This window comes from Triplophysa rosa, linkage group LG17, assembly GCF_024868665.1.
Source record: "Triplophysa rosa linkage group LG17, Trosa_1v2, whole genome shotgun sequence".
Lineage (NCBI taxonomy): Eukaryota > Metazoa > Chordata > Actinopteri > Cypriniformes > Nemacheilidae > Triplophysa > Triplophysa rosa.
The window spans coordinates 5,145,071-5,158,384 of NC_079906.1; the positions used below are offsets into that span (position 1 = coordinate 5,145,071).

Sequence of the window (13,314 nt, forward strand, 5' to 3'; positions counted from 1 at the left end):
CCTGGAGTGTATAGTACATACTGTATATGTGTTTCTGTAGTGTATAGTATTTACTGTATAAGTGTTCCTGTGGTGTACAGTATACACTGTATAAGTGTTCCTGGAGTGTATAGTATATACTGTGTAAGTGTTCCTGGAGTGTTTAGTGTATACTGTATAAGTGTTCCTGTAGTGTATATAAAGTATACTGCATAACTGTTCCTGGAGTGTTAAGTGTATACTGTATAAGTGTTCCTGTAGTGTTTAATGTATACTGTATAAGTGTTCCTGGAGTGTATAGTACATACTGTATATGTGTTTCTGTAGTGTATAGTATTTACTGTATAAGTGTTCCTGTAGTGTATAGTGTACACTGTATAACTGTTCCTGGAGTGTATAGTATACACTATATAAGTGTTCCTGAGTGTATAGTATATACTGTGTAAGTGTTCCTGGAGTGTATATACTTATACTGCATAACTGTTCCTGGAGTGTTAAGTGTATACTGTATAGGTCTTCCTGTATTGTAGAGTATATAAAGTATACTGTATAAGTGTTCCCGTAGTGTAGAGTGTATACTGTATACAGTAAGCATTCCTGTGGTGTTTAGTGTCAAGTGTATACTGTATAGGTCTTCCTGTATAGTAGAGTATATAAAGTATACTGTATTATACTGTAGGCTATAAGTGTTCCAGTAGTGTATACTGTAGGCTATGAATGTTCCAGTAGTGTATACTGTAGGCTATAAGTATTCTGTTCCAGTAGTGTATACTGTAGACTATACATGTTCCAGTAGTGTATACTGTAGGCTATAAGTGTTCCGTTCCAGTAGTGTATACTGTAGGCTATACATGTTCCAGTAGTGTATACTGTAGGCTACAAGTGTTCCCGTAGTGTATACTGTAGGCTATAAGTGTTCCAGTAGTGTATACTGTAGGCTATAAGTGTTCCAGTAGTGTATACTGTAGGCTATAAGTGTTCCAAGTAGTGTATACTATAGACTATAAGTGTTCCAGTAGTGTATACTGTAAAGTGTACAAGTGTTCCTAGTGTAGAGTGTATAGTTTTGCGTGTACAGTACTGTGTACATGCTCACGGGAACTCAATAATTCCCACTTCAACCCAGAAGCAACGTCTGGATTTAGTAACATTAAAAGTATTTAGTAACATCAAAACATTAATGTTACTTTAATGATTCAGTAGCATTAAACCAAGTATCTGCTAACATTAAAAGTTCCATAAATAATTTCCGGGTTGAAGTGGGAATATCGAATTTCCGAGAGCACGTGAAGGCAGCATGAATATAAATACTTAAAGGGATACAGTATTTGTTTTTATATATTATAGAAGATCTTTTTGCTCCCATGATGGTTTCATAAGAGTTACCTGCAAAAGGATGCCTGAACCTGGCTCACCAGCCAAACCTTGACCCATTTGATCTTATCAAATAATATATCAACAAACAGACATTTCAATTGTGTTTGAAATCACTTTGACTCTGAGAAAGTGTATTCTACAATCCAAAGTGCTCACCCTGGATTTTTGTATTTATTTCCAAACATTTTGCACATCATTCCAGTGAACTTTGTTATACACTGCTCAAAATGGGCATACGTGCATCCACACCTTATACAATCTACATACTGAAATAATAGCAGAATGGTAGTACGTTATTGTAAATTTAATTATGGCGATGTTCCAAGCAACCAAAACAAGCCAATTACATTCTGGTTGGGGAGACGGACAGAGGGACACATGGTCAGCTGCACAGCTGTGAGTATCTGTCAGAACAAACACTGACGGTCAATGACGCATCTCTGTGTGCGTAATAGACGAGATTTGGGTGGTAACTTTACTGCAGCTCTATTCAGCCATAGACTACTGCCTCAGTTTGTTTGTGTAGGTTGTGTTTGTTCCAGTCATGTGCTGCCCTCATTCAATTTATTAGAAGACATTGACTATATAGTAACGTACGTATTTTACCATTTCTGCAGTAAATAGTGTGTATGTGCATACTTTGCAATTTTTTTCGGTTTAACCTACTACATTTGCCAAATTGAGCAGTTGGAATGAAGTGAAGACATGTAATACACTTATGTTATACAAAAATTAATGATAACAATATTACTATAATATGTTTTTAATGCTATCACTACAATACAGTTTTGTTTATTTTGCATCTTCTCTTGTTTTGGCCTATAAATCACACTCAATATATGAGTGTAAACAGTCAAAATTATTCACCATATTATCATGTGTAGAATTAACACAATATTGATAGTCTTCGTGGTTTTTAAACCACAGTTATTGTCAATACCAGTATATAGTGTCTCATCTAGTATATATATATAGTATCCCAGTATATTATCTCATTTGTAAGTTGCTTTGGATAAAAGCGTCTGCTAAATGTAAATGAAGAGTTTGGTTCCAAAATGAGATAACTCTGTTTAAAAAAAATAAATGTTTTTTTATTATGTTATCATGTTTTTATTGTGTTAGTTAGTTGTAGTTGTTTTCGAGTCAAAATAAACCATCTGCAGTTTGATTGATATTCATTTGAATGCACAATACAAAAACATTTTTGATTTTTTTCACGGAGTTTCTCATTTTGGAACCAAACTCTTCAAATATAGTGACAAGTATGACTAAAGCTTTGTTAGTAAATTAAGCTTATTTTTTGACTTAGCCTATAACTAAATGTTAAGATATTTCTTGTGCATAAAAATCAGACTTTATTTAAAAAGGTAACTAGGTGCCACTTCGCTACAGTTTGAAACATTTGCAACTGCAAAATGGATATTATTTTGCATTAAAAAAAAATGTAATAGTAGACATTATGCAGTATTTACTGCACACAGTATTTAGTAGAAAGCTAGTATTCCATTCGAAACATTCAGATGCACATTTAGGAAACACCTGCACATTTGAAAGGAACCTGACTGACAAACAGATCTCATGCCAACCAAGCAGTAAATGACACGATTTGGCTGGATGTCACATGTGAGCCTCAAAGCTGACGTTGGTCTACACCTGGGGCCTGTGCCACAAACATTATGTTTATAGTCTCAGCATCTGTGTTCAGCAGGGACCAGACCGTATCCTCTTCTGGATGTCAACAGTGGAAATCCCAGTTTACGGAGGAAGCCCTGATCTCCCACTCCCAGTTTTTCATCTATTCTCTCCTGCATAACACACTCAAACGCTCTGTGCTAATGGAAAAAAGAGAGCAATGGGTGTGTGGAAAGGGGTGTGTGGTGAGACTGAAGGTTCTCTGGCACTCAGACAGTGGCTGGGTGTGAGAAGTGACCCACAGTGGACACTGCAGCTGTGTATGTTTGTACCACCGTGTGGGCTGTCAAGGAAAATCAGTGACGAAACACACAGAAAAGAAGATTCTGTTGACACTGAGGACTTACAGTTCACTGAGAGAAGCACATGGCTGGAAGTACACTAAAAAGCTCACACAGACTGAGATTTTCACTTCGGAAAGTTCACCCAAAAATGAAAATTCTGTCATCATTTACTCACCCTCTTGTCAATTCATATCTGTATGACTTACTTTCTTCTGCAGAACACAGAGGAAGATAGTTTCAAGAATGTTGGTAACCAAACAACGGTGGTACCGTTGACTTGCATCGCTTTAGTGTCCATGCAATAGAAGTGAATGGGTACCGTTGTTGTGAGTAAATGACAGAATTTTCACTTTTGAGTGAACTGTCTATGAACAAACTATCAACACCTATATGTATTCTTCACTATTGATATTATGTTTAAAACCTGAAGTATTTATTTTAGTCTGTTCAAAGTAGCTACATTACAGCTTTGCATTCACCTTTCATATAGTTAACCCTAACTCAAACAAATGTGGAGAAGGACAAGACTGATGCATTGCAGGTTCAGTTGCTTCTTCAGAACTTCATTGATCTCAAACTCAGGCTTAAGGCCGGACTGAGACTCCTGCAATGGTTTGGGTGTGGTGTGGTTAGACTTGGCAGTTTTTGATCCAGTGATCCACATCCTGTATCTGTGGAGAGTTCAGCGATAGAGAGAAAATTATTCATAAAGTAACTTTTTGTAATGTCTGTTCAAAGACTGTCTGCAATAATAATTATGTCTAAACTTATGTGATTAATTGAATGAATTAAACATTTAACTGAGATTTTACGTGAAACGATTTACACTCAAAACAATGCAGTACATTTTAAAGCTGTGAAATCAATGAAATATACTGTTTAAATTGAGTAAATATAAGTCAAAAAATGAAGTAAATCTGACTCAAATATTTCTATTAGAACTCACCAAAAATATTACGTGCATATTAAAATGATAATTTGTTAATTAAATACATGTTTTTTTCTTCATTAAATAAAGATAAATAATATATGTACATTTTAGAGAAATTAAAAAAAATGTACTGTATATGTCCCACTAATAAATTCAATGATTTTTATTAAATTAATATAGTTTATTTTTGTGATATTTACTAAACCCACAGAATTATTTTTAGACTGCATCATAAAATTAATTGGGATTAGGGTTAGGATTAGGATTGATATAGGGTAGACATAAAGAATGGCCACATGCATTCTTTTGTTCATTTGATGTTAGTTTGCTAACATTTCAATGTCGGGTGTCAGTTTGATGAAGGGACAAAACCCGAAGAACCTCTACACACACCTTGAAACAATAAACTGCGGGAGATGTGATGTGGGGGGATTCTAGAAATGGGATTAAACCCAATGCCCACCCAACGATCTTCTGTTAATTGAGGAGTGCCAGCTCCCTCTAGTGTAGAGTTTCTACCTCTCTGATCTCGCCATTTACGATGATTAAACCTTTTCCTTAGGTTGGCCTGCCTCCTCTGAACCTGCCAGTTCATTCTTTCTTCGGCGGTCTGCTCAACACAGGAAAGAATTTGATACATTTTCTCAACAACCACTGCAATAGAATCAGCTGGACTGACTAATGCAGTCCCTCTAAGAAAGAGAAGCAGTGGCACATGAATTTAAAAACAAAAACGTTAGCCTTACGAATATATTAAACCATCTACAGTTTGACAAGTGTTATACAGTAGGTCTGCTTGGATGTCTTTATATTACCATGGATGTGTAACAAACATTCATAGTTACTCACCACCTTGGATGGCTTTGGAAATGTAGGGCAGATTAATTCTTTAATAGCAACGTTTGGAGATTGAAATCTTTCAAATGAAAAGCAGATGCACAACATCAGTTAAATGTGATTATAAGAACATTTTACAATGTGCTTAACTTTATCAAACTATTACACAAATTTGAAGTATACGTGAATTGTTCCATACAATCTGATAGCACTATTCAATACTTTCGAAATGATTTACAATATAAGTCTGTATAATTTCTGCTAAACGTGACTGGAGTAAGAATTAATGTATTCAACAAATCTTTTATACACACATATACACGCATATGTTTATATCTTGGCAATAAAGCTCTTTCGGACTTCTGAATCTTTTGCATGTACAGTATCTAATAGAAAACATGGTGAAAGACTTATTGTGAGAACAGGCTTACTTGTTTTGGTTGAGCCACTGAGGCACACGGTGTGGGTTGGGATTCCACATGACCACTGGGCATTTTGGCATTTCAGAGTAGCCGATCAATGGACCGATGTTAATGGTATTTAACTGTATTGAACACCAGACAGAATTTATTATTCATTAAAAACATATTGTAAACGGTCAGATTTAAAAATATGTTTTTTATACCTTGACCATTTTCTTTGCTTCATTGGTGGGTATGCTGGAAAATGACCTTGGGGAGGATAAATCTGCCCTGTCAGAAAATAGATTGTGAGTATTGGGATGGCATACACATACTTACATTAAAAGTTACCAGCCAAACTTTTGCAAATATTGAATTTATATGTTTTAGTGCTTCACAGACCAATCTCTAGACCTTGCTTTATACTCCATTGTGTTTTTATTTAAACAAAAGGCACTGCCAACTATACTATATCATTCTGTGTTTCATAGAATTAGGATTTGTCCTCACAAAAATTACTTTAATAACCAAACCAAGGGGACTACACATTTGGGCACCCAAACATTTGTATTACCATGAGTTCTTTTGTCTTATACGATATTCCATTTATGATTGTAACATTGTATGACACTGACCTCCTAATCATTTCACTGTCCTTTGACTGTTTGGTAAATGAAGTAACGTCATTCAGAGATGCCCCTGCATTAGCTTTGTACAACGGCCTCCTTCGTCCAACCCATTCAGAGACATTAACAATGCTCAGACATGGTAGATCCTCTTGTAGTAATACACCATTTTACACACAGAAAAGATTTAATGGATGAACACAAACAAATGCACTGTGAAAAATAATGTGCTCAATAGGTCATGTTAACTGAATATTTTTTAAATTCATTTGATAAGTTATACCAAATGCAACTACGTGTTTAAAGGGGTCATATGGCGCGAACACATGTTTTTCTGTGTCTTTGGTGTGTTATAAGTTGCCCGTGCATGTATTAGACACGTAAAATTGCAAAAATTAAAGTGTCGTTACAAAAGATGCATTCTATCTAAAAGCGAATGCTCACCCAGACCTGCCTGAAACGCCTTGTGTAACCACACCCCCACAAATCAGTTTGTGGTATGATCATAGACTGTATAAAAAATGGACGTAGTGTCCATGACCTCACCCGTAGGTTTGTGAAGAGTAAAAGTGAAGCCTAAAGTAGGCGGAGCCGGTCGTCACCATTTTGGCATCGCGCGTCACTCCCGGATAATCGAAAATGGGCAAAGAGGCAGGACGTGGGTGGAGCTGACGTGCCTGGTTGCTGAAACAAACCACGCCCGCCAAGCTCGACGTATTGGCGGTTGACATTTAAACGTTTACAGCGGTTTACACGCCCTTAATTATGCAGAATTTTAAGGCCTAATATAATCTAAACGGATGAGTTATGAAAAAAATGTACCCCCCTCACAGTTGTCATGAAGGGCAAAATTACCTATATAGACCAAAATATTTTTTTGTACCAGGCTGTAAACATGTTTTTTTGTGCTGTAAAATTGGCCATTTTAACATGGGGCTCAATGAGATTCTGCTCTGTTTTGGAGCCAGCCTCTAGCGGCCAGTCGATGAATTGCAGTTTTAGTCACTTACGTGTTGGTTTCACAAGAGAGACTGGAAGATTGCCCCTTGGGTATGATTTGACTAAGACCGCCCAAATTTATACTCAAGTAAGGTGGGCGTACCTGTCAGCGCAATTGCTTTGGAACCTGGGCTGCGTTCAGCCCCGACAAAACGTTTTTTAAACAGAAACGGTGGTGCGGTTGAACACCCTGTTGTGATAATGCAAGAGTTGAACTATGGCAGCTGAGAAGGCCATTCTTTGTGTTCTTTTTGAAGAATTTTCGGAGCCTGATGAAATCGGTATAAATACGTGTTGAATACTGCAAAATACATCTCTTCTAATATCTTCAATTGTTGCGTTTACCGAGCTGCAGCCGACACATTTAAACGACTTTACTTGGCCCCAATTGTGAAAATTGTGCGAGCTGTCTCTTTAACACCGCGTGGGTTATATACATGTTGCTGCTGATTGGGCTGACATTCTTGACACACCCACCAAACAAGAGAAAACGTATCTCAAACCATGTTGCACACCGGCTCTCACTAAATCCTTGGTGTTTCGAGTCTTACGAAACCTTTACCCTAACCCACACCCTAACCCTAACCTTACTCTAACCATCTAAACTACCTATTATTGTTAAAATCGCCAAAAAAACACTGTTGCGTGATGACATCAGACTCGAAACACCAAGGATTTAGTGAGAGCCGTTGCACACCGTTGCAAACCGTTTCCAGGAAACGTGTCCGGTTTGAGCTTGAACATGCCCCTGATGTTCCAAATATGGTAAGAGGCGTTACATTTCCGTTATTGTGCCGAATTTTGACTCCCCGCCAGATTACGACTCCCCTCATTGATTTTGATAGGGGAGTGGCTAATCCTAACCCCTCCCCCACATCTAAACCTAAAGGTCTTTGCACATACAGTCCGAAATTTTCGTATGCGTTTTTCGTATTTGGCTCTCGTTTGTACGGTGTCTCTGAATTGTTAAAAAAGGCCACTCAAAATGCTTGACGGATGCGAAAAACGCAGAAAATCGAACCCGGAGGCAGTGTGTAAATGTGATTGACATAACGCGAGGTCGTATTTATTTTTTAACGTGCGGAAATTTCGGACGCAAATTTCGGACTCAATGTGCAATGGGCTTAACACCTAATTTTAGTGGGGAATGGGGGAGTCATAATTTGGCAGGAGTCATTTTTCGAGAGGTATCTGTCTGCGGACTGCAAGAGAGAGGCGTAACAAGAAGGGGGCGTAACTTCATGCAGGGGGCGTAACTTCAATTTTCCAAATCACACAGAACCACGCGAGATATCAAAACGCGAGGTTATCACCAAGATGGCCGCTCGTACAGAGACAGTGGTAAGAATATTTCCCTGAGATTATCGTTTTAATTTATTTGTGTAAGTTATTTTTATACAGTAGAAACACATATTGGTATTGTTTCTGTAGCAGATCATCTATTAAAACTTAACCTTTGACGCTTAGTGTTGTTAAGTAACTTTTACGTTCTGCGGGGTAATAACTATTGGCGGGAAAATTGACAAAACATGCTTCATAAATTGTTAAAACGGAGCTTTTCAAAGGTGCGCTTTTACAAATAAAGACTATGGTTGGCGTTGCAGTTGTAGTGTCTCGTAGCTAGCAAATAAAGTTTTTTTGAGAGTTTTTTTAATGAAGTGTTAACTTTTAAACTAAAATTTAAAGTGAAATCACCTTCTGTATAATGTTAGGTGCACTTCAGCCTGAATAGAGTCTTCACTGTAATGATGTGGGTGTATTAACCTTTTAGAGAACATGGCTCTTTTGAAAAGTGTTTGGAAATGTTGATGTTATTTTATATTTGCTTCCAGCTTCATCCAACAATTTATAAGGAAGGTGCATTTAAAAATCTAATTTATGAAGCCACACACTGCAAATGCCAGTTCTGCGGCAAAGTGGGAGAATATGCATATGTTGTGGCACATATGCAAACCCACGAAAAGACAGCTGTTAAGCATGGAGGTATATGTCAGTTAAAATTTACACAATGTACACTAGTAGTGTTAAGCAATTGTATTATTTATGTTAGCTTTTATACAGTTTTGATTGAACATTGCCATAAGAGTATAGTATGTATGAGTATTTTGTATACCTTTTATTTCTCTTTGTTTGTAGGGTATATAATGTACAGATGTCACGGTGGATGTATCAAAAGCCATCATTATCACTGCTGCTATTGTGGGAGAACTGTAACTGAGAAAAATTGATTTCAGAACCATTTGCAGAAATGTGCACAAGTGTCTAGCGCGTGTGCTCCCTCCAGCGCTATAGTTGTGATGTGAACACAGCTAGTTGTCTAAAATGAAGAACGATTTTTAAAACTTTTTTAATAGTTATCGTTATAATGGGAACAGCCCTTAAGTCGTGTTCCCCAGACTTGCTCAAACTGTTTGAACTACTGTAAGTCGTGTTCCCCAGACTTGTTTGAACTACTGCTGTTTGCCAGTTGTGTTCCTTAAACAGACATGTTCTGCAGCTAAAAAACACTTGTGTTTCTCAACAGAACTTGTTTGTGTGTGATCCAGTATACTTCTAAAAGTTACTGAGGCCATTTTTGTTTTTATCAGGTCTGTTGCACAGCACATTATCTCAGGACCATTCACAGAATTAACAGTCCTAGATGTTAAGGTAAAAAATCACTTGCTTTGTGTGTGTATGTTTTGGAATTAAGGAATTTATTATTATTTAGTATTAATTCATTATTGGTTTTGTGTCACATTATAGGCTATTACTACATTAACAATTTCTCATTTCACTCATGCATTTCACAACTTGAACACCCTACACACCAAGCAAGACCTTATCACATTAACACATCTAAATATTTAAGCTTTTGATATTGAAAATGCAGCTTTTTCCTTTACTTCACTGACATTGTGCTTGGGTATAAATGGAATAAGGCCCAAACGATAGCAGCACAGTGTCAACGCTCTGTTACGCAGCTTTAGTTGTTTCTTTTCTCAGTTTCACATTAATCCGTTTTTGCTAACGTAATAGGAGTCATACTGTTGCAATAGAGGATTCTCTGTTTTAATTCAGTTTGCTGACTTCACATGCACACAAAAAATGAATTGTACAAACGTTGCTATATTTGTAGTACTCCTGGTATGTTGTCATGGAAGCTCCATTTGATTTCACAATTGTAAGTATATATTCAATGTTCATAAATATGGTTAATATATGTGAAGTTTGGTTTTTGATTTGGTCCTGGAAGGGGCCCCTCTGTGGTCCGTCCTCAGATTTCTTCAGTTTTTACCTTTTAGTTTGGAGGGTTTTTTCTTTTTTTTTTACTTTCTTGCTGTGAGGGTTTAAGTGAGGGTTAAACTGTAAATTTATTGTACTCTGATGTCTTCTTCAGGATGACATGCCTTGCTTAAGGAGGTGGTGGTGCACAGTGTTGGTGGAAAATCTTGAGATTGAAGGGTACTGGTGTCTTTAAAAAATCAAGACAAAGTCAAAATATTATAAGCCGTAATCTGGGGCAGCAAGGTTAATTTAGATTTTTTTATTCACTACTACAGCCATGGCCGGAGGTTTGCCCACTTTACCGAACAGGGAATACAGATGGCCTGGGGACGTCTGGACCCAATTTTCCGCATCCCTAGGAAGAGGAAATATGAGGTCACCATGGTAAGAATTATGGCCAAGTTTAGGACCAACATTTGGTCTAGAAAGTAATCGTCATGTTTGTGCTTTACATGTACTAATCTGTTATGTAAAATGTATCGCACTCCCTTGATGTGAAGGAACATGTCCTCTCAAACCCCCTCGATTTGAAGAAGCCGTGCGGAGTCGAGTCTTTGGAGGGCATTGGCATTTTGCAGGCATGTATCTACATTTGATTTCCTTCAGTTTTTAGATATGAAGCAACTCTATGAGCCGCAGGTTAAACTCACTTACAGGGTCAGTTATATGTGCACTCCGTGAACACATGCCAGCCTGCTACTTCTATCTTAATCCAAGAAAATACAATAACTACATATATGCTATAAATGCCAAATGCGTAAATGTATGTTTACAGCTAGCTGCCTGAGAAAATTTTGCAAAATCGACTACAAGAAAGGCAGAATTTTTTATTTAGATGTCAAATTACTGTTATTGACTTGTAGTCCTTAATAGAAAAATAAGTTTTAATGGTTGAAAGAATGTGCCAGATCAAATTTGCAAGTTTAAGTTCTTTCCATTTGTTATTTGAAAATGTTGTATGCATGTTTAAACTTGCATCTTTGCTTCACCTGTACAGCAGCCTACCATTGTAAGAGACCTGCATACAGCATGGGACTGGGTGCAGAGTCACAGAGATCTGTTCCGTGGGGAGGTGACAGAGCCTGACTTTTTGGGGATGAAGAGGGAGGAACAACAAAATGCCCTCAGGAAGGTCCTTGGAAGATCCATTCTTAGAGGACAAGGATGACTTTATGTTTGTGTTTCACTTGCAAGAAGACATGGAAACTTTTTATCTCACTGTCTTGATGAACATGGCCTAAAAGTCAACACCATGTTCAACATTTAGCTATTTTAATTTATAAATTATGCAATAGATGACTAAGGGAGTAAATGAGTGGAAAATTGAAGTAATTTAATAAACTGAATGAACGAATTAATAAATACATTTATTTTGTGTGTTTCTGTGTTAAAAGTATGCTCAAATATCAGAACAATTGAATAGAACATATTTTTATAAAATGATACACTGACAAATAAATCTGTATTTCCCAAATAGTATCTAAACTATTCAGTTTAATTTAATTTTTATTTATTTTAATACGTTTAATTTGTGCCACATATTAACCTGGCATATTTTACAAAAAATATAGAAAGAGAATCACTCATTAAAAACTACTTCCGTATGGCGTAGTGACACCGCGAGAGGGCGGAGTTTAGTTACACTACACAGGATTAATAAATAAATTAAATGACGCTACACTGAATCAATACAGTAAACTATACTATACAGTACATAATGCATTTAAGCTTTTCTTTATTCATTATATCGAAACACCAAGGATTTAGTGAGAGCCGGACGCAGCAACTGTGTATCGCAACAACGAGCGGCCATCTTGGCGACAACATCTCGTTTTGACATCTTGCGTGGTTCTGTGTGATTTGGACAACTTGAAGTTACGCCCCCTGCTTGAAGTTACGCCCCCTTCTTGTTACGCCCCTCTCTTGCAGTCCGCAGACAGATACTATTGAATTTTTCGGCACAACACCGTCACACGCATGCAGTATTCGACCCATCACTACACACTGGTTAACTAGCCAATCATGGCACACCTCGCTTTTCAGAGCGATGAGCTTTGTAAAAAATGTCATATCACCCCTTTAAAGTCAGTTTAATTGCTTGTAAAGGCAATTTGATTTGATCTTGAGTTTTTGAGTTGAATTTCCAGAACTTACAGGCTCAGTGTAAATAGCTGGATGCATGCAAAACATATCTTTGTACGGCAAATGAGCCAGAGTAATATTAAATGCAATGTAAACACACCGTCTCTGGGAGAGGATCTCTTCACTGGTGCTGGAGTATGGCGCAGGATTCCTCTGGCGCAGCGGCGTTCTGTGTCCCAGCAGCACGGGTGCGAGCACAGCACCCTGAGACAGTGAGCTTCGTTCAGCTCTGCACCCTGATTACTGTCATTCAAACACGTGCAAAATAGATTTGTTTATAATTTACATTCAGTGTTATTAGTGTGACATGAGTCCATTTTATATATTTATTTGATTTGATTGCTGAACTGAAAAGTAAACTAATATAGCGACGATATTAAACAGTTATTAAGCGGACAGCAAGTACTGTAGGCTATTTACTCTATTCTTAGACGCTTCTGTAGAACATTTTCAAAGTCTTTCAAAAAATGACAATTACGATGTTTTCCTTCGAATTAAATGATAAGAAAAGCTAGATGACGAATTTTATACTTACGTCATTTGTGAAAACAAATATCAAAGTACATGCTAGTTTTTGTCGTCTTTGGTTGTGTGAAGTTAGGTTGCTTAGCAACGGTAAAATTCCACTTTCTACTAACCAATGCAAATCATTAATATGATTTTTTAGTATTTGTAATAGAACGATGGTAAAAACATAGTAGATTTGCGTATTAAAAAAAAATCTTCCCAAATAGGCTAGAAAAAATACAACGAAGAAATAAGTTCAAATATAAAAATGT

The 13,314-nt window shown here is 37.0% G+C and overlaps 1 protein-coding gene across 2 annotated transcripts; it reads right to left on the reverse strand.

The window, feature by feature from the left end:
• Positions 1-1,550: 1,550 nt before the first annotated feature.
• LOC130568261 (uncharacterized) lies at positions 1,551-13,236 on the reverse strand. 2 transcript variants are annotated; one of them, XM_057357009.1, is made up of 8 exons: positions 13,071-13,236; positions 12,636-12,778; positions 6,137-6,278; positions 5,726-5,792; positions 5,532-5,644; positions 5,113-5,179; positions 4,727-4,873; positions 1,551-4,003 (listed from the first exon to the last, which is right to left on the reverse strand). In XM_057357009.1, the coding sequence occupies exons 1-8, from the start codon at positions 13,073-13,075 to the stop codon at positions 3,962-3,964; spliced, it is 726 nt and encodes a 241-aa protein (XP_057212992.1). In that variant the 5' UTR covers positions 13,076-13,236; the 3' UTR covers positions 1,551-3,961. The 2 variants fall into 2 exon arrangements, with proteins under 2 accessions (XP_057212992.1, XP_057212990.1); XM_057357007.1 differs by having other exon boundaries at positions 4,657-4,873.
• Between the last annotated feature and the right edge of the window lie 78 nt (positions 13,237-13,314).